We start from the raw sequence: 25,978 nt of genomic DNA on the forward strand, positions 1-25,978 counted from the left end.
CTTTACAAAATATTTGAAATGTGGCTGGATAAAAACTTGTTAACATGAATTGAATAACTGTAAATGTTAATCTGTCCTATCAGATATAACTTATCTAGCATTAATTTCTACCTTTTCCCCCCTTTTTTTGCCAACGTAAAGTGGCTAAAAGCCAAGGTAAGAGATATTACTTATTTGATCCACAGTATTCCCTCTATATTGATGGAGGCTGCAGAGCCACTAAAATGTGAAAACTCTTCTTATGTCTGTCTGCTTTTTTCCTGTAGGATTTACATAGATTAAATATACTCAAATTCAGTTCAAATAAGCAACATTTAACTTGGCTGTGTTAATATATCAAAGATATATTGACACCTGCATTTATATAGGAACTTAATTTGCTAACATTATTGCTTTGCTCATTTTTTGATAGTTGCCTTGCTTTCATTGACTTACAATTAGTAGGTTTCCCAGACATCATGTGTGACTTTGTTACTGAAATGTTAGGATAAAGATGGATATCTTAGCAAATTGACAGTGAGGTCTATAGTTTATATTTATGCACACATTTGAAAAATTCTAGGAAACCCAATGTTGGCAGATAATTTTGATCTCCATGAATATGAACAAAATAATGTACAAAATCCAATAATCTCACCTGTGTTTTGCCATAAATTGATGTGAATGGCACAAAATAATAGGGAAAAGTAAGTGCGAGTGGTTCCTTGACTTTTTAAAATGTGGTACCAAAGTCTTTATTAAAACTGTCTGGGAATCCTTACTTCACATTCTGATATTAAAAAAATAATAATACATGGTGTTAAAACACTAAGAGAACAATTTGATGTAAAAATAAAAGCATTTCTTTCCACATTTTAGCATGGAAATAACCAGCCTGCGAGAACTGGCACACTGTCGAGAACAAATCCTCCCACTCAGAAACCGCCAAGTCCTCCTATGTCAGGCCGGGGAACATTGGGGTAAGAATTCAGCTACATTTTAAGAAAGAATACATGTTTCCGGAAAGATACTTCTTTGACTGAAGAAAATGTGTGGATCCCTGCCCTGGGACCCTCTCTATGTGACATTACCTTCTATAAATTCAGTTTAACTCTTAGTTTCCTGAATAGAATAAAAAATGAATCTGCATATTGTCTCTGTAGACGTCCATTCGAGAAAACATTTGTATATGTGTAAATGGGATTATTTATTTTTTGTCTTATTATTTTTTTAAACTACAAATCTGAGTTAAGTTTCAGATGGAATGACTAGAGGATTCTGTATGATGGCTTTGAGATTAGGAACTTCAGACATTGCCACAGGGATTGCCTTGGACATTGCTGCATAGAGATTGCCTTGGACATTGCTTTGGGCATTCCTCACTGAGTCTGGAAGTCTCTAAACAGAGTTTCAAATACCCTGATCAAAATTGGATAGAGGCTGGGCAAGTTCCAGATGGTTAGAACCAAGATAGTGGAGGAACACCACCCCTTTCATGAATATTCCTCCTCTTGTTTAGCCCATGGCTTAACTAGAAAGGCAACAGGAACTGGGGGCTGGTTCTCTTCTGCCGGGAGAACTTGCTTCTGTTCTGGCTGACGAGTAAACTTAGTATAGTTCTGAATAATTCTTGCTTTCACTTTATACTATTGGCTCACTCCTGAATTCTTTCTTGCACAAAGCCAAAGACGCACTTGGACTTCAAGTGGCTCCCAGCATTGGGAATCACTTTCCTGTGTCATCTTCACAGGTATTTACATATTTATATTACAGAACTTTGAATAAGTGGTCTGCTTTGTGTAGTAACCTGCGGCTTTTCTGTTTTCTCCTATTACTTGGCACCTAAGCCTTAGAGACTCTTTTTTTGGGGAGCGGGGGGGAAGGGGAACAAAGCCTCATTCTCTTGCCCAGGCCAGTGTGCCCTGATGTCAGCCTAGCTCATAGCAACCTCAAATTCCTGGGCTCAAGTGATCCTCCTTTCTCAGCCTCCTGAGTAGCTGGGACTACAAGTGCATGCAACAGGCTTTTAATTTTTTGTATTTTAGTAGAGATGGGATCTCACTCTTGGTCAGGCTGATCTTGAACTACTGAGGTCAAGTGATCCTCTCACCTCAGCCTCCCAGAGTACCAGGATTATAGGCGTGAGTCACCATGCCTTCCCAACATAGAGACTGTCTGCCTGAGTACTTCTAACTCTGCTTCTGCTGGTAGTCTTAGACCCTTTCATACTAGAGTAGCTTTATGGGAAGGTCAAGTAGAGAAGTAGAAAAAGCAGGTGGCTGCTGCTTCCCATTTCTCAAAGTACAGCTATTGAACACTGTCTATTGAATACTTTTCTATATTTCTTTTAAGATTATTCATCTTAGTGCAGGATTTCTTGTTTTTTTTTTGTGGAGGGATTGTAGAACAAATCAATTTTTTTAGAGGATCTTAGTTTCCATTTTCATTCTTTAAATCCTCTGCCTTTGGAAAAAAATGAAATTATTAAACAGAAAAATAACCATTTATTGAGAAGATAATGGCATTACATCTAGGATAAGAATATACTTCATTTATTTCCCTATGAAGAAGGAATAAATTTAGCTCCCTATTTAATGTACATTTCAAAGTTTGATATTAAACATTTAAAAAATTATAGCCATTATTTTTAGAAATAAGCGTAGAACTCGAAGTTACCCTTTCTCATGGTTTTCCCAAGAAAAGGTAACACATCTTAGTTTTTGTGTTAAAGTAATTAAATTCATATACCTGATTTGGAATTTTTTTTTAAATTTAAACATATTTTTTCAAAAAAAATACTGTTATACTTGCTCACAAAAGGACAGTCACAAATTTGGGGGGAGGGATATTCTTTTATCTTTCTTATCATTATTCCTTTTTCTTCTTTGTTTCTTTAGACGGAATACTCCATATAAAACCCTAGAACCTGTTAAACCCCCAACAGTTCCTAATGACTACATGACAAGTCCTGCTAGGCTTGGAAGTCAGCATAGTCCAGGCAGGACAGCTTCTTTAAATCAGAGACCAAGGACACACAGGTAAATCTTCGGTTGAACATTTGAACATTCGAGAGTGGGTGTTATTGACTGGTGACAATCTCCTACAGAGGTGCTGAAGTACTACCCTAATGCCAATATCAAATGTAAAAGTGGGGGCTAATAATATTATATGTTAACTGTAAATTTGTGCCATACTTCTGTTGTTTGAGGTTTGTTAAATATCTTTAAATATTTATACTATTAATGGATTGTTAATATTTCCCCCTTTTGACAGAAATACAAACATATTTGATTCAAGGTGAAAATTTTTTTTTTAAGCTTATTTTATTTATTTATTTTTTGGTTGCTGTTGTTGTTGCAGTTTTTGGCCAGGGCTGGATTTGAACCCGTCACCTCCAGTATATATGGGACCCATGCCCCACTTCCTGAGCCACAGCCACTGCCCAAAAGAATTTTTTTTAAACGGTGCTTTAAAAAAGGGTAAAACAACCACTTTTAAATATTTTTGGAGAAAAGGTTAGATATCATTAAAATTATACAGCATAATTTGAACTTTAAGAGATTAGAAGATAGAAGATTTAGCTTAAATCTGCAGAATAATTTTAGTCAATACACTAGAATATGTTGTTACATATATTATTATTATTATTTTTTTTTTTTAAAGTAGTCGTTTATTTTTTCTTTTTTTTTTTTTTTTGCTGTTTTGGCCAAGGCCGGGCCTGAACCTGCCACCTCCGGTACATGGGACCAGCACCCTGCGCCTTGAGCCACAAGCACTGCCCCTACATACATTATTTTTAAATGCTCTAAAAATCAAATACCAGGTGGAGTTTTTAAAAACTTTATATGCAACATAACATATATTCAGAAAAGTGCGTGCTTTAAGTATATACAGCTTGATAGACAACACTCAGATTTATGTAACCATTTCCAAGGTCAGTAAATGTAACATTACTAGCAACTCATAAGTCCCTCCCATCCTCTTTCTCAATTATTACCTCTACTTTCTTCTTCCCAAAAGTAGCTGGTTTAGTTTTTGAGTGCTTTTATAAAGTCAGGTAAGTTTATTACATAAATTAACTTATTTTTTCTTCAATTTTATCTCTCAAGAACTTGAGCAAAGAACCTTGCTCAAGCCTTGACTTTCAGGTTGGTAAATTAAAGATAATTTAGCAAAATTATTTTTGAGGATTTAAATAGGGTCTGTCAAGCTGTGAGGTGCTGGGTAGTTGATATTTAATGCTATTGCTACTGTTAGTAAATAAATTGTTAAGTTGATATCTGCAGATGCTATATCAGCTCAAGTTCAATAAGGGTCCACAATTTTTCTCCTTTTATGTTATTAAATTATTAGATGAAAGTGTGGTTTTACTCCATATTAGTGGTAGCAATAGTTTAATAATTCAACAGCTGGTTATTAAGAGTTAATTTCATTAGACACTGGGCATATACCAATAAGGTGTGGTTGTTTCTTGGGGGGGAGCTTATTATATTAGAGCAGAGATAAACTTTTCTATAAAGGGACAGATTGTCATTATTTGAGGATTTGTGGGCCATATGGTTTCTGTAGCAGTTACTCAGTTCTGTCATTATAGCACAAAAGCAGACATAGACAATACGTAAATGAATGAACAAGGCTGTGTTCCAGTAAAACTATTTATGGCACTCAAATTTAAATTTCATATAATTTTAATATGTTATGAAATAATATGCACATATGTATCAGGTTCGACAATTGAGTATGCAAATTTATCCTAGAAACAGTGCTACATACCTCGTTGCTGAATATCACTATAGTTACCTGTGAGTACTCCCCTTGAGAAACTATGTACCTACATGAGCGCCTAGACTACCCTTCAAAGCACCTTTCCTTGGGATGAGTTCACAAACTCAATTGTCAGACCTTGTACAAGGACAGTTCTGATAGCCATTCCAGAAAAAGAGTTTCAAAATTGCTTTGAAACAGTGGTCTTAGGTGCTGGTTTCAGTGCATAGCTTCCCAAGCAGAGTACTTCTAAGGTGACTAGTGATATTCAGCAGAGAGGCAGAAGCACTTTTTCTAGGATGAGTTTGAGAACTTAAATTGTCTGATTTCATATGTATAAACTGTCTGATGTACATGTATGCAAACATTACTAAAAACACCTGGATAGTACAAGATCATATACCTTTCTTTCTTTTTTTTTTTTTTTAATAAGAGACAGAGTCTCACTTTATGGCCCTCGGTAGAGTGCCGTGGCCTCACACAGCTCACAGCAACCTCCAACTCCTGGGCTTACGCGATTCTCTTGCCTCAGCCTCCCGAGTAGCTGGGACTACAGGCGCCCGCCACAACGCCCGGCTATTTTTTTTTTTTTTGTTGTTGTTGCAGTTTTGGCCAGGGCTGGGTTTGAACCCGCCACCCTCGGCATATGGGGCCGGTGCCCTACTCACTGAGCCACAGGCGCCGCCCGATCATATACCTTTCTAAAAACAACTAGAGAGTGCCAGGTTTTACAGCTAAAAGGACAGTGCGTCCATATAGTCAAAAAGTAGAATACTGGGGAGTTGGTTAGAGTTTATTAGAATGCTACACTGAAACTTTAATAGCATCGTTTTTGTTGCTTTGTTCATTGTACAGAAAATTTCCCGGTTTTATCACCTTTCTTTGAGATGAGTGGAAGTTTTCATATAATTTCTGAGTCAAATTGATTACCTTTTTATTGACTTTCATAGCTTCTTGTACACTCCCCTTTGTGGTATCCATTGCCCTATTTTTTCTTTTCTTTTCTTTTCTTTTTTTCTGTCTCAGCTGTCACTCTGGATAGAGTACCATGGCTTCTCAGTTCACAGCAACCTCTAACTCTAGGGGTTAAGTGATTCTCAGCCTCCCAAGTAGATGGGGCTACAAGCACCCGCCACAACACCTGGCTATTTTTTGTTGTTGTTGCAGTTGTCATTGTTGTTTTAGCTGGCCCGGGCCTGGTTTGAACCCGCCGGCCTCTGTGTATGTGGCCAGCAGCACCCTACCCACTGAACTACAGGTGCCACCCCATTGCCCAATTTTTAATGTCTGTTTTCCCATGCCTGTCTGTGAGCTCCATGACGGTGTGGTTCATGTCTGCATTGTTCACCGCTCTTCATAAGAGGTTTTGAATAAATACTTGTTGACTTACTATACTGTAAGATACTGTTGCTCAAGAAATTCTAAATAGATAGGTTCTGAGTACTATGTTAATCATTATATTGGTTTCAGACAGGTCGGGAAGTAGAGTGTACAAGAAGTACAAGTACAAGAACCACTTCAAGTAGTAGGGTTAAGATTTATAATGAATAGTTTAAAATTTTCTTGCGCCCCCCCCCCAAATATATATGTGTAGTTTGTAGTTAGCCCTTATCCATGGTTTCCATACCCATAGATTTCACGTTCATAGATTCATCCTATTGTGAGTCGAAAATACAGTGTTTTCAGGATGTGAAACCTGTGTATACTGAGGACCAGCCTTTTGTTCTGTGGGTTCTGCAAGGCCGACTGCAGGACTCGAGCATCCGTGGATTTGGTCCAGGGGTCCAAGAACCAATCCCTTGTGCATACTGAGGACTATTTAGTGGCCTTAGGTTGATCATTGTAATTTTGTTTTGAATCTCTAGAATTGCTTTTTTAGCTTTTTCTTTTCTTTGCAGTGGGAGCAGTGGAGGAAGTGGAAGTCGAGAAAACAGCGGAAGCAGTAGTATTGGCATTCCCATTGCTGTGCCTACACCTTCACCACCCACCATTGGGCCAGGTATGTTGTTATACTTTTTTCCCCTTTTATTAAGTCATATACACGTAGGTCATGAATACATTTATGCTTCTGTGGGGTGTATGTTGTTATTAATCGATGTTTAATACAATAATATTTATAAGCTTTGTTATGGAAGGCTGAAATAGTTTAGTCATATTGTATAAAATTATTAAATGTTTGCTTATTGCTTAAAGGCTAATAACAAATTTAGCATATTTTTAGATTGGTTTTTACAAAGTCTTTAGGATTTAACCAGCTGTTTCTCTTTGTATATAGTACATATTAATTAGCTTTTGGTAAATAACTTTTTGGTCATTTTACAGTCATCCCTCAGTACCCACAAGGGACTGGTTCTAGGATCCCCCAGTGGATACCAAAATCTGAGGATGCTAAAAATAGTAGTACTTGTTTATAACCTATGCACATCCTTCTGTGTACTTTAAAATCATCTCTAGATTACTTACGTTACCCAATACTATGTAAATGCTAATGTAAATTGTCGTTCATACTGTGTTTTTTAGAGATTAATGACAAAAAGAAAAATAAGTCAGAATAGAAGTAACCACCCATTTTTTTCCCCTGATATATTCAATCCCCACTTGGTTGATTCCAGAGATGTGGAATCCAGGGTTACGGAGGGCCGCTTGTATTTGCCTGAGCACTTAATCAAGAATGACTTTATTATTTCAAGAGCAAACCAATATTGTATGATACTCCAACCAAAGAATCAGTATCTATAAAGGGGAATTACATTTCAAAGAGTTTTGGTATTGCCTTTAGGCTAGTTTCTCAACTCTGGTGTTTTACTACATTTATGTATGATACTCAAAACGCGTTTTAGTGAAATATAATAGGAAAAGTTTTACTTTTTAGAGTATATAAAAACTTAAGAAATCCTTGGAAAGAAATTAGCCCCTCGATTTTTTTGTAAATGGAGACTTTCTATAGTGTTAAAAATATATGCTTTTAAAGTAAGCGTGATCCTGAAAAATGTTAGGAAAAATTCTTAGCTTTCCAGGCCTTTTTTTTTTTTTTTAATAATTTACTTATTTATTTTTTTATTGTTAGATCATAGCTGTGTACATCAGTGCAATCAAGGGGTACAATGTGCTGATTTCATATACAATCTGATCCAATCCTATTTTTTTAAAAAAGAGAAAAAACTACTTGTAAGAATAAGCATATTTTATAGTTATTGCAAGTATGAACTCAGTGGCCTTTTTATCTGTTAGAATTTTTACTCATTTGTACATGCTTTACCTGTGGGTATCTTTTTTTTCTTCTTTCCAAGATGCCGTACTTTCTTGCTGTTTGAGAATGTTTGGTTTTCCTTTCTTGTACTCTGACCTGAATTATAAACTATTTTATTAGAAAACATTTCTGTCCCTCCTCCTTCTGGAGCTCCACCAGCACCACCTCTCCCACCACCTCTCCCAGTGAGCACTGTGATAGGTGAGACTGCATAACTATCGGAGCCATTGAACTCACTTTGTGTAATTCAGAGTTAACTCCTTTGTAGCTAATAGATTGCTAGTTTTTATAGTCGTTAGGTTGTAGGTGATAATACAAAGGTCAAAGTATTTAATCTCATAGACACTAACTTCTTCTGGTGAAAGGTTTCTAAACTTACACAGTAAACACATATAGCTTTTTCTGTGATATGAAATGTTTCTATGCTTGGTCTATAACCAACTTAATGTGGGTTTTATTTGTTATTTTTCTAGGATAATTTAGAGCAGTAATTGTTAAAAGTTTTTTTTTTTTTTAATTAGCAGTATAATTTTTTCTTCCCCCACCCGAAGTGAAGCTTATTTGGAACTCCCTGGTATATACAGCAGGCAAAGAATCAGGGTGAAGGTGGAGACAGGAGATGAAAAATGGAAAGGAAAATCATGTGTGGTTGCTCTGAGGCTTTCTTGTGGAGCAGTTTGATAACAGCTCAGTTTTTATGATGTCTAAGAGTGCCATAAAACAGTTTTCTCAATAAAATGCATTTAAATTGTCCCCAAGTGGGAACAACTACCTTGAGCATGAAAGGAATTTTAAGTATATTTTATATATCAGTAAAAAAACCTTCAGTGTAGAAATACACAGTAACAGTAATCTGTGTAGAAATGGATAATTAGGTGTTCAAATAATGAGAGCTGAGTTTCAGGCTAAATGAAATAAAGCTGTATAACAACATCTTTTCACAACATTTGCACATATACACAAAGGGAACGGGGGAAAGGATGTAGTAAAGAAGCCCCTAATAATAGACATTGTTGGCAGGCTGTGTGCAGTGGTTCAAGCCTGTAGTCCCATCTACTTAAGAGCCTATGGTGGGAAGATTGCTTGAAACAAGGGGTTTAAGACCAGCCTGGCAACATTGCGATACGCTGTCTCTTTTTTTTTTTTTTGTAGAGACAGAGTCTCACTTTAATGCCCTCAGTAGAGTGCCATGGCGACACAAGGCTCACAGCAACCTCCAGCTCTTGGGCTTACGTGATTCTCTTGCCTCAGCCTCCTGAGCAGCTGGGATCACAGGTGCCCGCCACAACGCCCGGCTATTTTTTTGTTGCAGTTTGGCCGGGGCTGGGTTTGAACCCGCCACCCTCTGTATATGGGGCCGGCACCCTACTCACTGAGCCACAGGCACCGCCCCCCGTCTCTATTTTTAAAAAGCAAATAAATAAAAGAAATTGTTGGCAGAAAGTCCATGTGGAAAAATGCTTTCTTCCTAAATTAATAGTAAAATAAAACTGCAATGAGATACTACATTTTATCCATCAGATAAAAACGTAGAAGTCCACTAGTCCAATGTTGGTAGGGATGTGCAGTTAACAGGAAAGTACATCACTGATGAGATTTTATTATTTGAATAAGCTTGCTTTGTAAAGTAATTTGTTGTTACCTAGGCAAATGAACATGTACCTACCCTCAATTTATCAGTTTTGGTTTTAGATAGTTACCCTAGAGCATGAGTTCTCAAAATGTGGTTAAGGGACTCCTGGGGATTGCCACCACCCTTTCATGGAGTTTTTGAGGTTGGAACTACCTTTATTATTTGCCTTATTTGTTCTCATTGTCTAATAATGATATAGTGGAATTTTTCAGAAGTTATATAAAGTATACTTGCATATTCATGGACTTTAAAGATATATCAGTTTTAATTTTTAGTATGGCAATTGTATCTATAACCCTCATTAACAAAAAATTCTTGGGGTTCTCTAATTTTAATAGTGAACTCTTCAGACCAAAAAGTTTGAAAACTGCTATCCTAAAGCAGTGATCTCGAGACCATCAGCATCTTGGAATAGTTAGAAATAGAAATTCTTAGGTCGCAATATACCTCAATCAGAAACTGAGGATGGGGCTCAGCAGTCTGTATTGTAACAAGGCCTGAAAGGTGAAATTCATATATTTACTAGTGTTGAAGTTTGAGAACCACTGTCCTAGAGAAAGTCAGGAACCATATTTAGGAACGTTCATAGAAGTAGTGTTAATAATAGCACAAATCTCAACGTAATCCAAATGTCTAATAACAGTAGAATGGTTAAACAAATCTGGTATTTTTTTTTTTTTTTTTAATAGAGACAGAGTCTCTCTTTATGGCCCTTGGTAGAGTGCCGTGGCCTCACACAGCTCACAGCAACCTCCAACTCCTGGGCTTAAGCGATTCTCTTGCCTCAGCCTCCCGAGTAGCTGGGACTACAGGCACCCGCCACAACGCCCGGCTATTTTTTGGTTGCAGTTTGGCCGGGGCCGGGTTTGAACCCGCCACCCTCGGTATATGGGGCCGGCCCTTACCGACTGAGCCACAGGCACCGCTCCGAAAATCTGGTATATTTTAATACAAATAAAGCAGCAAAAAAGAATGGCATACTGATTTATTTATCCACATGGATGAGTTTTTTTAAATACCAAGAAAAAAGAGCAAGTCAGTCAAATCATACACATTTATTCCATTATAAAAGTTCATAAAAGTTTAAAAACTGTGTATTGTTTAAGGTTACATTGATTTTTATATATCTGTGCTAAAACTGCGTAGAGAAAAAAGAATTTAACACATACCTTGTAGAGTTGGGAATCCAGGAGAGGGGCATAAAGTAAGCTTCAATAATATTGTTAGTATTCTGTTTCTTGATCTGGATATTTTCTTTATTAAAAAAAAAATTATGCACACACATGGGTGATTTATATATGTAATGTACACATATCAATCACATATCCTTTGGCATTATGATTTCTTTCATGATAAAATAGTAAATTTTAAAATAGTCATAGTTTACAATTGATGAACATTGGTTTTCAGTTTCAAAACACCAAGAAAACTAATTTGGATGCTATACACTTTTTTCACAAGCCAGGGAAATGTAACAGCCATTTTATAGATATTTCTATTGAAAATGGTTGAAAGCTTTTTGGAAAACCTTGTCATCCAAAATTACTCATTCATAAAGGCTTTCAAACAGACTGTTACTTTAAAAATGTGTTTCTATTCAGAAAATGAAAATGTGGATGATTCAAATAATTAGTGACTGCCTATGGCCTGGGAGTTCCAAAATATTAAATATCTGTGCTTTTTTTTTCTTTTTTTTTGTAGAGACAGAGTCTCACTGTACTGCCCTGGGGTAGAGTGCCGTGGCGTCACACGGCTCACAGCTGTGCTTTTTTAAATGAACAACCTCTTCTGTGGGGTTTATCTAATACCTCATGTGATCTCTAAGAGAGATTGTTAAACACCTGAATGAAGAAAAACTAGGATGCTGGCTTTTTACTCTGTCAGGATTCAGTGTCTTTAGATGGAACGAGGAGGATGGTATTAATCCTGGAGTTAACTTTGGAAAGTATAGTTAACTTTAGAGGCTTTGAATTCTATTCACCTTTTTTACTTTTGAACTGTTGTCAAAGATGACAATTAAATTTTAAATATTAATAATACTTTGGTCCATTTAGAGGTTTTATATGTGAGCCTGATAAGTTTAAAAAAAAAAAAAAGGCAGAATGCTTTGGGTGTAGTATAGCAAAAGAGTCTTACAAAGTATGGAGAAAGATAGTAGATTTTCTAACAAAGATGTCTTAAAATGCCATATTTTATAGAGTCTCAAAACCTTTTCTAGTTTTGTCAGTTATAAAAATTTAAATGATAGGGAAAATTATGTTAATCTAAAAGTTGGAGATTTATGACATGTCTGACATTCTATCTGTGTGCTTTGAAAGTAGAAATCATACTTCTTTTAAAAATCATTCATGTATTGATCCTAATAACTGCTACAGCCATAAAAGTTTTCTAAAAATAGTAGTCGTTGTGGGAAACTTGTTTAACTGGGTTTTAAATATCATTTAATATAGATTTGGCCAGATAGATTCTTAGACTATGAATCAAAATTCTGCAAATTTTGGCAGTGGAAACTAAGAAGCTTATAAACCTGATTATGAATACATTTCATATCTAAAGACTAATGCTTTCCACCTCACAGTATCTTTTGGTACTTAACAGTTTACATATAAAAGTATATATCCTAAAATGAACAAAAAAATATGGTAATATTAGCAGAATACCATGTGGGATTATGCTTATTTAAAGGGCTTAAGAATGTTATTTATTTTTGCAGCTTTCCATACATTAGCTGTTTTTCCTTCTGTTTTTAACTTCAGAGATAAGAGTTATTTGATTTTTCTCTTTATTTCTTTATTTCGTGCCTCAGTATTGAAAAAGTAATAAATACTTCATACTGAGGGGCTCCCTCTTTGTTCTGCCATCTGAGGTGATTACAATGCTCAAGTCTCTTTGTTGGTTGCCTTTGACTAATGCTTTTCAGCAGCCCCGGGCTCAGCTCCTGGTTCCCAGTATGGCACAATGACCAGGCAGATATCTCGGCACAACTCTACCACTTCTTCGACATCTTCTGGTGGATACAGACGAACTCCCTCTGTGACTGCTCAGTTTTCTGCTCAGCCTCATGTTAATGGAGGGCCACTTTATTCTCAAAATTCAAGTAAGCTTGTGCTTTGCAGGCATACAGCAACAGTGGAGCTCCTTTTGAAGGAAATTATTTGAAACTGTTACTCTTGCCAGTGATAGACAACAATTGAAATTGTGCTATTTCATGTTTATTTTTGTTTCAGATGTTAGTCCTTGAATCATACCATTTTTAAAGAGTAATTGCTTATTACTTTCTTTTCCAAAATTCAGATTTATCCCGGGTTCTTAGCATACTAAAATTTACTAATGCTGTAATATGCTATTTTTATTATTATACATAGAACTAGAAAATAAAAAAAAACTCTGAAATAAATTAAATTGGCATGTTTGAGTAGTAATAGCTAAAGATACAAACATTGTGAAGTTTTCCGTTAAAAATAAGGAAAATTTAAAATAGTGAAATTGCTGGCTATCACTTTTAAGGTCATTAACCTCTACCAAAATGAGTTCAATTGAAAACATTGTGATGCCTGCTTAATTGCTCTGTGTCTGAATAATTCTAACAGTGGGGGGTAACATCTTTAGATTTCTGTTTTCTTCAAATTGCACATCTTAACACTAATTGCAATTAATGTTTAAAGCTAGTAAGATTAGAATATAGTTTTAGCATATAATGTTAGGAAGTTAGAATAGCTTAAGGTTATTAATATCACTTTTCCACATTAAGATGTTTAATGAAAAAAGGGGGGAAAATGAAATCAGAGTATTGTCTAGTTGTCTAGTATTTGGTTTTGGCTTGAAGTTGTGCTTACCAGGCATAGATGGAGACATGGTGTTTTCTAGAGCTGTGTTTATATTAGTTTACGATAAAAATATCGAATACTCAATGAATTCTCCATTATTTACATAGGAATTTGGGTTAAATTGTTTTTATTTATAATTCATTTCCCGAATATATTTTACAGCAGAGCTAGGGGAAGTTTCCCTTTAGTAGTTCCTTGCTTAAATTTTAAAGATTAATGTGTTGGCCCAGCCCACGTAGCTCAGTAGTTAGGGCGCTGGCCACATATGCCCGAGCTGGCGGATTAGAACCTGGCCCGGCCTGCTAAACAATAATGACAACTACAACAACAACAAAAAATAGCCAGGCATTGTGATGGGCGCCTGTTGTCCCAGCTACTTGAGAGACTGAGGCAGAGAATCACTTAAGCCCAAGAGTTTGAGATTGCTGTGAGCTGAGACGCCATGGCACTCCACCAAGGGTGACATAGTGAGACTCTGTCTCCAAAAAAAAGAAAAAATAATAAATAAATAAATGTTTAAAAAAAAAGAATGTGTTAAAGCAAAAACTTTCCTAAGACTTTACTTAGCAGAAATGTCAAAATTCACAAGTGATCTCAAAATTAATGAAACTTTTTTCTAGACTAAAATATTCAAGTTACTAAAAATATTGAATTTTGCCAATTAGAATTCTACCTCACATTTTGTACTGAAAGGTAGCCAGAGTCTGCATATTCTACATATTATCTTATAATTCACCTCACTAGTTTTATGAGCTTTAATTTTTTTCATATTCTGCATTTTTAGATCCCATCTTTATGTTCATTAGTTTTCTTTTCCCCACTTAGACTTTTAGTTTACTCTGCAATTAGGATTTTTAGTGACTCTTCACATATACATATTGGTAGTTTCAGTTAAGCAATACCTGATGGGTTATTTTCAAACAAGACACTTTGTCTACATTCTTTTGAATGTTGGAGAGCAAATTTGGCCTCAAATTTTAAATATATTATGTTTTGTCAAATTAATAGCCCTTTGATCTGAGTTACTGTTGGTGTTATTGTAGTAATACTAGTATGTAAATGTTTTTAGTGTTTTGATGTGCATATTTTCTCTTCTGTCTAAATGTGGTGGTAATGCTGAGTATCTTCACATAGCTTTTCTTTTTCTTTACACACTAACCAGCGTGGTGACTGAGGGTTGTTTCTAAAACAGTTTTTTTAGGTTTATGGGAATGTTTTATTTTTGATTTTTAAAATCAAAACCTAACCCTTCATCATTTAAGAACCTCCTGTACACAGAGTATCAGAATGAAAGAGGACCCGTTTCATAGTGAATTGAATGTTATTTGTAGCTATAAGTGATATTAATACACATGATGCTTTGTTAAATGTTACTTCTTTGAACACTGAACCTCTTTCAAATTTTTATGCTTACCAACCAACCAAATTCCTGCATTGGACTAATCGAAACAACCTTGGCAATTAAACCATCCTTGGAAACCAGTAAATTCTTGTTCTGTTTCAATTTATTGTCACTTCTTGGTGACTACCAATAAACTGAATTTGCTATCTAGTCCTGTGACTTTTTCTAAGCAATTTTTGGCAATTATTGTCTTCTTAAAATGAATCAAAGTGAAGTGAATCATTCATGTTTATTTCTAGTGTATGTTACAATTTTAAATAGGTTTCCTACCCATATGAGCATTTGCATTTGTTATCAATTTCCTATAAATTATATCCTCTCCAGAAATAAATGTTCTGAGTATATTTCAAGTTATGCAGTGATTCATTAGAAATTACTATAATGCAAATAATTGCATACTTTAACTTTTTGGAAATTAGGTTTCTTTTTTTAGAGCAGTGATTAAAAAGGTCACTTTTGAGATATCTTCTGAAACTCTGATGATTAACATGTTATACAGAGCATTCTTACTCCCTACCAAATTTAGGAGGCATGTCTTTAAAATCGCCAGCTTAAAAAATAACAACAACCTTATTTTACAAACGAGAGTTTTTCCTAGAGAATTGTGTGCAAATTTAGATATATAGTAAGAACTGTCTTTAAAGGAAACCTGTAATTAATATATTTATTGATAACGTGGAGTAAACAGCTATTACATATTTGTATTATTTAGTTGAGTTCTAATTTACAGCATTACCTTAAAGTTAGACAAACCTGTAATAAAGTTATGGCAAAGATATACTATCCTGGAAACTTGTATAGATATTTCATTGTTATCTATTTTAGAAGATTTTCCTTAAAATTTGAAAACTTCATTGCACTAAAGCAATAGTTCTCAACCTGTGGGTCATGACCCACGGGAACTGTATTAAAGGGTTATGGCATTAGGAAGGTTGAGAACCACTGCACTAAAGTGAACATGATGGTGAATTTAAATCTTTCCCAAACAATGTAACATTAAGATTAAATTAAGCGTATTTCTTTTATAAAATTATTGGCTAAGCACAAGTTAGCAGCTTTAGGCTTACTCATGGGAAATGAAAGAAGGTTATATAGGTTTTTGTTTCGTTTTTTGTTTTGTTTTGTTTCATTTGCAAACTGTTCTTTGCATACTTATGTTTGTGGTCCTTGTAACTGACTTCTGCTTTTTGTTTGTTTCCTTTTCTTTCCTTTATCTGTTTTACTTCCCCCCCATACTGTGTTGTTGCTACCAGTTTCTATTGCTCCACCCCCACCCCCTATGCCTCAGTTGACTCCACAGATACCTCTCACAGGCTTCGTGGCCAGGGTGCAGGAAAACAGTAAGTTTGGAAAAATCGAGCTATCAAAGAGTAGAAGCTGTCTCCTTATAGCATGCATGGCTGATGAGTCACCATTTTCCTTACTTGTATTGAGAAGCTAATCTTATCTCAAAAATAGATTACTGAAACTGAAGAGCACGGCCTTCAGTTTTTTCTCTGTGTGCATGATTTCTGATCAGTATAAATATCAGAACTACAATTTTCTTACCTTTAACTGATCCTAAAACATGAAATCTGATTTCATATATATTCTTAAAGAAAGAGTAATCAAATGCAAACATTCAAATTGTATGGGAACTTCTAGCTTCTTATAGTTATTAGCATTAGAAAGCATTTTGTATTCTAACAAATTTATCAGGATATAGGTAGTTATACTGTGAGATTAAATTTATTATGAAATTGGGACACGATTTTTTTTCCCTTTAATTACAACGAAATTTTAGTGAAAGCTTTGTAACCTCAAATTTTTATATATAAATGATATGGAACCTGCATAAAAGTTCACTGTTAGAATAAAAATGAATTATTTCAAGAATAAGTAAATTATTTCTCTGCTTTCCATTTTAGGGTAAGTGATAAGCAGTATAGAGCTCTCCTTATGTTTTGAGAGCCCATTGAGTTATTATTTCTGAGTATGTAAATCTGAGCTTTTTAGGGTCTATGAATGAAGATGAGGTTTGTAGATTTTTGTAAATTATTTTGAATATATGGCTTTTATCACGATAGACTAGATTGTGCCTGATTTCTTTTGAAGTTCCAGATGTATAATCTTAACTACATAATCATAGTGAATATTCTCTGGCAAAATGAAAAGTACCACTATTACAGAATTATTTTACAGCAAAATACTTAATGAGATTCAGATAGTAATGTGGTCTAGTTCTATTTGCTTCATTTGGGACCATCACCCTGAATATAAAATCTCAGGATGGTTTAAACAAATGAGTAACTTCATTCACCAGCCTGTCTTCTGTGAGAATGTGTTGTGGCAAATTCAAATTCCATTCTTCAGCTTTTGCTGACACTGTCGTGTTCCTCTGCCCGTTACATCTCTTCTGCCAGTCAAATTTGTTTATTCAGTGTTATGTGCTAGACTCTGGGAAGTCTATGAATAGTTTAAGACAAAGTCTCCTCCCTCAAGAAATGTATGATCTGATGTATTATATAAAACATTATAGTTTCAAAATGTTGAAATTTCTGAGTGTAAGCCATCCTTACCATTAACATTTTCTTTTAAAACTAATATGTCTAAACACTTAAAAATAAGTGAATCTTATTTTAAAAAATAACTGAATAAGGATAAATTGCTATTCATTAATGTAGCAGGGTTCAGAAACTAATCCAATTTAGCTCTTTGAACTGCCATATTGATAAGATTATTAGGAAATAATTTAAAATAATCATAACGAAAATCAATTTTATGAGTCCAGAGGATATTGACTAGCTTTTTGGTAAGTGTTTTTTAAAATACAAATCTAGTTATTCAAGATACCCCTGGTCTTTGCTCAGAGAGCCCTTTGTACTATGATAGTTCTTTTTTACTGAACATAGAACTTGAATTAGTCAGTTACTCGCCTGTGCCACAGATTCCCCAAAGCATTTTAGGAGGTTTGGTTATAAACCGTGTATGGGTACTTTAAATGTTTTATTAAGTACAGATTTTCTATGATCTTTTCTTAAATATCCAGTTTCTTCTGGTAGTCAAAGTGGGTGGCAGTGAATGCATGTAGCAGTTAACCTATTAATAAGCATTTAAGATTTGAGCCTCTAAAAAAAGTCAGCAGTGTGTGTACATCTGTTTATGAATAATACCAGAAAGCATTTTTGAACTAATTACACATGGTGCTAGACAAAATCTTATGCAGGGAATTAGCTTACCAGACTCCTGCCATAATTGGAAGATAAGCCAATGCAGATTTATTGCACTGAATGTAAAGACAATTGAGTGAAAACATGAAGCTAGTACATTGTGTATTAATCAAGAGTAAATGCAATTTGGAGATTTAGGCAAGCATATGTAATTTATACATTAAGCCAAATTAAGGATATGAACCATGGCTGTTTGGTATCAGAGTAGGTTCATACCTGTATTTTCCCCTCCTCTTAATAAACCGCTTTATGGGGAAGGTATGACAAATGGCAAAGATAGAGTGGATCCAGGCATGCAGTAGAAAAATAAATTATAGATCTATTTGATAGTTATTAGAGTATCGCCACACCGGATTTATTTCTAATAGCCTTTTTCATACCCCAAGAGGATAAAATAGAAATTATACAATGGAAGTAGTTACCAAAGTAGGACTGTTATTTGCAAATACTTTAAATCTGACCCTGTTGGAGTTTTTATTCCAAGTAGGGTGGAGCGACCTTAAAACCTGTGTGGCAAATAGAGTACGGCTGCTTTCTTTGATCACAGAAGTAGCCCAGAGTTTGAGTTAGTATGTTTATGTTATGAACTTCTCCCCTGCGAATATTATATAATTTCTGTATCAATACGTGTAAAAATATTTTGATACGTCTTTTGAACTTTTTAAGAAATTTGTGATCAGAGATTTCCAGTTTTGAATTCCTTAAATACTGAGAGCATTTGTTACCTGATATGCTACTAGATCTGTGAACACAATTCTAGCCTGACGTGTTTCCATTTCCCTGTTTACGTCTTTGATTATTCAAAGCAGATGTATACATACATACCACGACACCTAGAATTTGAGGTATGAGTCATTTTTATTGTTTCATTTGATATAAGTTCCTTTTTTTATTACATCTTCTTCAATACTTTATGTTTAAATCTTAATTGTTGATGTATTCTTAGAAAATTGAATCTTTAGGATCTAGTCTTTCCCTTATCACATGCATATTATATTTTGCTAGCAATAATGGAAACTCTTCACTTTCTTTCTACTTTGAAAAAATGATTATGAAATTTTTGAGTATAAATATTTTTAAAAATATTCAGTAAGCTTTTCTAGTTAGGAATTCTTTTCAAATTTTTTCTTGTTAAAATTTAAACAAAAAATAGGACATGTACTTACAGAAGCATTATCTTTACCATTAGAACAAATAATCACAAATAAATAAAAGTCTGTTTATGGGACAGCTTAATTTCTAGGGAACCAAAACTATTAAAAGGCAAAATTAGGTACATGTATGAGTACACTGAAAAGTTAATGTAATGTTACTCATTTCATTTATTCTAGTCCAAATGACAAATAGGACATTAGGTATATTTAGAAAGACAGGCTTACTAAAGAATGACTTCTCTCTTTACTGGAGCCTTGGAATGAGGAAACTATTCTATAATCCTTATTAAAAAAAGACATTTCCTAGCCTTCTGCATTCATTAATTTGTAGTACTTCCTGATACCCTTATTTTAGCTCATTTTATGATTCCAAAGTTACTCGTAAGAGTAATAAAACCTTTAACACACCAAGCTTTTATTTCTAATCATTGCATGTTTTATTATAGTGCATGCTGTATATTCAGAGCTTTTTAAAAATTCTGTTGACTTATAGATCCCCATTTAGATAAATTTCTGATTCAAATTAATTATTTGACCCCTTTTAGTTGCTGATAGTCCAACTCCTCCACCACCACCCCCACCAGATGACATTCCAATGTTTGATGACTCTCCACCTCCACCACCACCACCTCCAGTGGATTATGAAGATGAAGAGGCTGCAGTAGTTCAGTATAACGATCCATATGCAGATGGGGATCCTGCTTGGGCCCCCAAGAATTATATTGAGAAAGGTAAGGTAGAGTCATCATTGAATTACCAGCCCGGGCAAGGTAGTGAAACCCTGTCTCTATGAATAAATAAATAAATAAATAAATAAATAAATAAATAAATAAATAAATAAATAAAATAAAAACAGGCAGGCACCTTGGCTTGCTTGTAGTCCTTGCAACTCAGGAGGTGAGGCAGGAGGATGGCTTGAGCCTAGGAGTTCAAGGTTGCAGTGAACTCTGATCTTGCCATTGCACTCCAACCTATGTGACAAAGCAAGACCCTGTCTTCCCCTTTTCTTTCTTTTTTTCTCAAACAAGACACATTGAATTAATGTGGAGAAAAATAACCTAGTTATAGAATTTTAGAACAATAAAGAACATCTAATCCAGTGTTTAAACTTTTTTAGTGCCTTATACATACCAAGCAAAATGATTTGCTTAAACCTTACTTCTTAAGCTTTGTAAGTAGAAGTCTTTATTTTTTATATATAATGTTACCTGTACTGTCTAAAACTACATGTTTCCAGCTGGAGATTAACTAGCTTGTTTGCATTTTATAGATAAAACAACTGAGGCACAAAAAAAGTGTTAATTGACTTACTGCATTACATATGAATGTAATTAGTAAAGATTTAAAATGTTTTGTTAAAGATCTTTTAATTAGAATAGAAACCTTCCATATTTAAATATAGGTGCTCCCTGAGTGAGACGATTCAATTTAGGATTTTTCAACATTAAGATGGTACAAAGTGGCCAGGCATGGTGGCTCATGCCAGTAATCCTAGCACTCTGGGAAGTTGAGGTGGGCAGATTGCTTGAGTTTAGGAGTTCAAGTGTAGCCTAAGCAAGAGCAAGACCTCATCTCTAAAAATAGCTGGGCGTTGTGGCAGGTGCCTGTAATCCCAGCTACTTGGGAGGCTGAGGCAAGAGGATTGCTTGAGCCTAAGGGTTTGACATTATTGTGAGCTATGACATCACTGCACTCTAACAAGGGTGACAGAATGAGACTTCTTTAAAAAAAAAAAAGATGGTGGCGCCTATGGCTCAAAGTGGTAGGGCGCCGGTCCCATATGCCAGAGGTGGCAGGTTCAAACCCAGTCCCGGCCAAAACCCACAAAAAAAAAAAAAGATGGTACAAAGTGATAAGCATTCACTATGCTCTTTTGTAGGTTGGGGTTATGTCTTACAAACACAGTAAGTCAAAAGCACCGTAAGGCAAATATACACACTTTAAGTTTACATATTTTCAACTTTTGATGAGTGTACCCATTGTAAATTTACAACTCCATTGTAAATGGAGGAGCATTTGTATTTAAAAATATATTGCTACTATCATGAGAAAAAACCTCAATTAAAATTTTTAGTTATTTGTTTGCATAAAAGAGAAGACAGATCCCTAGGATTTTATTTCATGAAATTATATATACCTATAAAGTGTAAATTTACCTGATATTCACTATAATTATCTATGAAGAAATATAGGTGAGAAAGTCTTTTTTTCTCAATCCAGTTCTGTGCTGCTTTTAAACCCATATTTCCATAGTACTCTGAAAAGTACTGACCACTTTTGGTCGCCCTTGAAGAAATTGTCTTTATTGGGTTAACTGACTTTAAGCAAGTAGCTGTGGCTCTTGCGATGAGTGGCATTCATTTCTCCTTAAGTTTTGAATGTGTGACAAAAATAAATGTTTTTCTTTTTTATATATTTTTTTTTCTTCTTTTTTTTTTTCTGTAGAGACAGAGTCTCACTTTATGGCCCTCAGTAGAGTGCCGTGGCCTCACACAGCTCACAGCAACCTCCAACTCCTGGGCTTAAGCGATTCTCTTGCCTCAGCCTCCCGAGTAGCTGGGACTACAGGCGCCCGCCACAACGCCCAGCTATTTTTTGGTTGCAGTTTGGCCGGGGCCGGGTTTGAACCCGCCACCCTCAGTATATGGGGCCAGCGCCTTACCGACTGAGGCGCCACCCCCTTTTTTATATTTTTAATAAAAGTTACATATTGTTAAAGAAGTCTTTGAATATTCTACTTTACATTTAGATTCCCAAATAGCTTCAAATGGAGACATGTTACTATGAGGATGAAAAACTTGAGTAGTCTTGAATTGTGTTTTTACCTGTATTAACTTATTTGGTAAAGCAAATTGAACTTCAAATAACTATGAAAAAATGGGACCATCATATTTACTTAAGTTGACAAATTTGGAAAGATACATTGGTTAATATAATATATTATTAACCAATAGTTATAGTAGAGCATGATTTAAAAATACCTTTACAAGTTGAAATAATGATCCTAAACTAGGGGTCAGCACACTTTTCCAGTACCAGGCCAGATAGTAAATCTTTAAAAATTTGCAGGCTATCTAGTCTATGTCACAGCTACTCAACCCTGCTGTCGTAGCACAAAAGCAGTCATAGACAATACATGAGGGGGTAGATGTGGCTGTGTTGCAATAGAACTTTATTTACAAAAAAGGGGTGGCTTAGATTTGTTCCATGAGCCATTGTTTGCTGACCCCTAGTCCATATCAAAAAATGAGATTTCATAGGTTATTGAAAGCCTTTAGTAGTTACCTTTATAATCACAAGATAAACGAAACCTGGTTTAATCAGATTTCAGTTGAATATATAAGTCAGAGCTTTATGATGTGACTGTTGTAAAAGCCATATTCTTAGGATATGTTAACTGAACTTCAGCCTAAAATGTACCGATCCAATCGTATTATTTGTTTTAAACTGGTATTATGTTGCTTTCTGAGTACATTTCTTGCAAACAGGAATGCCTTCAATAGGGAATTTAGCTTTCTGAGTACAAAATCTTGCAAACAGGAATGCCTTCAATAGGGAATTTATCTACATACCCTTGAAAGCATATCTGTAGTGAGAAAAGTTGAAAAAGAAGATGTCAGATAGCTAGAAGCTAAATAGCTGTCTTCAAATAGTTATTGAGTTGCAAAGAATTCTACAGCGCAGACAGGGAGAGTTTAGTTTTTTACGTGGATTAGGAATCTGGAGAGTAGAGTGGACCTCAAATTGTTACTAAGTTAAATATTTAGGAATAAGAGAAATTATAAGAGGGGGGTAAGTGCATGGGGCAAGAGGTTGGGCAGGACAGTGTTTCTTTTACAAAGAGGGACCTGAAAAGTAGAAACGTAATTTTTGGTTCAGTACTTTTACCAGCTCTTTGCATAAGTAGAACTAAAATCCTGAGAATGTAAAATTTTTGTTCTGCTGAAAGACCTGGGGATCTTAGGTCTTTGTCATAATTGGTATTAAAGACATCTATTTATACCACTCACAATCTAACCCCACTATGACTCTGAATACAAATAAATTAATCTTGGCAAAATTAAACAATTATTAATAATAAGCTAATACTTAAATACTTAATTGATTTTTAGTATTATACCATTTTTTTAAATAATAGTTTATCCCCATCAATCACCTGATCCTCTTGGTGGTTAAGTCAAAAATAATTCTAGAATAATTATTTAATATTATTTATTGTGTATGTTTTTAAAATTGATCTGCCATTGAGCATTATCAGGGTTGTTACAAAACTAAAAATGGAGGGGAACGGAATTGTTGAGTCTGCTCAGTAGTGTTCTGTGATGGGTGGAAAAGACAGCCTAGCCTGTCTTAGTAAGTGACAACGATAGATCATTATTTAGTTCTCCTTATCATAAGTTGCTAGTTTAGAATAATTATGGGGAGAGGCCATCTTTCTTAGGGGAAGAATGAATTCCAGAATATCTTAAAAACTCTATTTTAAGAAAAAAAAATACCTAGAATGAGGTAAATCAATGATAAAGCACTGATACCACATACCATTTCACCATATATACTAGAAAATTATGTATAATTTCCGAATTATTATGCTATGAAAGTAAAGGGAATAAATTCACAAATCAATACTACAGAACACTGGTACTTTTTAGATTACTGTCCCTTTCACAAAACTACTTGCAAAAGAAGCAAATATAGGTTGAGTATCCCCAATCTGAAATTTGAAATACTTCAAAATCTGTAACTTTTTGAGTGCCAAAATATTGTAAGTGAAAAATTCCACATCTGACCTGATGGGATGGGTTCCAGTCAGAACACAGGTACACAACAGTTTATTCAGCATCCCAAGGGAAAAATAAAATTAGCTTTAGGCTATGTGTGTAAGCGTGTATTGAAACAATAAATTTTGTGATTAGACTTGGGTCCCATCCCCAAGATGTCTCCTTATGTATCTGTGAATATTCTAAAATCTGAAACACTTCTGATCTCAGGCATTTAGATAAGAGATACTTCGAACTGTGTTTTGAACTCAGAAAGAGTCACAGGATTGCAGTTTTCTAAGTATGTATTAATGGATCCCTCCCCCCAAACAGATTCTGCTTAAATCTAGGCATACCCCCATAAATTAGCACAGATTCTTAGATGAGGAAGCAATTTACTTCCCAGTAACTCTGTATTTTAAATTAGATATGCTTGGGTTGTTACTTTGTTTATTGAATGACTATGCATCTTTGCCCAAAAGTTATTTTGAAAAATGGTGCTTTACATATAGTAAAGGACTAAATGAATGAATTGAAACATCTACTAAATCCTAAAACTCAGAGAACTTTCTTAAAGTGATTGATAAACCTATTAACTTGTTTAGTGTAATCAGATTATCAGTTTGGCCGTAGTTCAAGCCAGTGATTTAGGCACATGGTTGGCCACTGACCTACTATACTGATAGATATAAAAGTTAAGAATCTTCATTAAAAAAAACTTGACTTTGTTATATTATAAATTTAATTAGCATTAAATTTTAAAATTCAAGTGAATGTTGGATATAGTTTACTCATGTCATATTTTCAACTGTTTTCTCCATAGTTGTTGCAATATATGATTATACAAAAGACAAGGATGATGAGCTGTCATTTATGGAGGGTGCAATCATTTATGTTATAAAGAAGAATGATGATGGCTGGTATGAAGGAGTCTGCAATCGAGTGACTGGTCTGTTCCCTGGGAACTATGTTGAATCAATCATGCACTATACTGATTAATTTTTTTCTTTTAAAGTAGGTTCTTGTTATTACTCAGTCATACTGTGGGACTATTATGGTTAACAGAATTGTCTTACTGTTTTAAAATGTGCCCATATTTTTCAGGAATTGCTGTTTTATTGGTATAATTGAATGTCTACCTATAAGCATAAGTCTTTGAGACAGTTTGTGTATTGCTGAACAGCAGCTTATACAAGAGACTGTCCATACCTGATTATGCTTATGTACTTACACATTTTTAACTTCATGACCAGCCTAAATGTTCTGGGGAAGAGGGGTATAATATTTAATGAATCATGATTCAGATTTTACCATTATATGTTTCAGTGCAGCATGGTTACTAACGCTACGTGAGACTAATATTAAAATCAGAAAACTTAAATGCTGGTGCTGGTCATACTTTTTGTTTAGATTCTCACTTAAAAAAAAAAAACTTTGTTTAAAGCATGCATAAAAATGTATGTATTGAAATATACTTAAAAATTCCAAGATGCTTCCAATTTATGTAATGTTTACCTGGAGTACTCACTCATATTTAGGTCTTTTGAAATGAATTGAGTCCCCAAGGTCTCTATGTGAAACTAAAGAAACAGAAAGAGTTATCTGTAATCTTGTAATTTGTACCTAAGTTTTTTAATGAGTGAAATTTTTTCCATTCATAAATATTTAAGTGAACCAAAGGTTTTTGTCCTTTCCTTCACTGGTTTGCTTTAAAAAAAATAAAATAAATAAAAGATAATGATTTATTGCAGAATTATGGTTCTATTTTCTCAATATATTAACTTGGAAAAAAATTTTTAGCCTTATTTCAGTCTGTCCCAACAGCAATGTGATGGATTTTTGCAGACTCAAAATCTAAGATGGTTGTTACAAGTCAATCTACTGAATTCCTTTTTAAAAGTAACTTTTGAAGCTAAGAAAATGTGTCTTAGTGTTCACATTCTGTAGGTAAAATTCTTAAGGACTGCTGTAGCAGTCCTTCACTTTCACAGTGGACTGTTGTA

General features: G+C 34.7%; 1 protein-coding gene across 14 annotated transcripts in view; it reads left to right on the plus strand.

The window, feature by feature from the left end:
• Nucleotides 1-25,728, plus strand: part of ABI1 (abl interactor 1) — a 116,197-nt gene extending 90,469 nt beyond the window's left edge. Inside the window, exons 4-12 of one of the 14 annotated variants that reach the window (XM_053573163.1) lie at nt 142-156; nt 859-959; nt 2,877-3,017; nt 6,642-6,742; nt 8,114-8,194; nt 12,547-12,723; nt 16,109-16,195; nt 19,764-19,949; nt 24,799-25,728. In XM_053573163.1, coding sequence (XP_053429138.1) covers nt 142-156; nt 859-959; nt 2,877-3,017; nt 6,642-6,742; nt 8,114-8,194; nt 12,547-12,723; nt 16,109-16,195; nt 19,764-19,949; nt 24,799-24,974 — 1,065 coding nt within the window. In that variant the 3' untranslated portion in view covers nt 24,975-25,728. The remainder of the gene's footprint in view (nt 1-141; nt 157-858; nt 960-2,876; nt 3,018-6,641; nt 6,743-8,113; nt 8,195-12,546; nt 12,724-16,108; nt 16,196-19,763; nt 19,950-24,798) is intronic. The other 13 variants (XM_053573149.1, XM_053573164.1, XM_053573150.1 and 10 more) reach the window with 13 other exon arrangements.
• The last annotated feature ends 250 nt before the right edge of the window (nt 25,729-25,978 follow it).

This window comes from Nycticebus coucang, chromosome 20, assembly GCF_027406575.1.
Source record: "Nycticebus coucang isolate mNycCou1 chromosome 20, mNycCou1.pri, whole genome shotgun sequence".
NCBI lineage: Eukaryota > Metazoa > Chordata > Mammalia > Primates > Lorisidae > Nycticebus > Nycticebus coucang.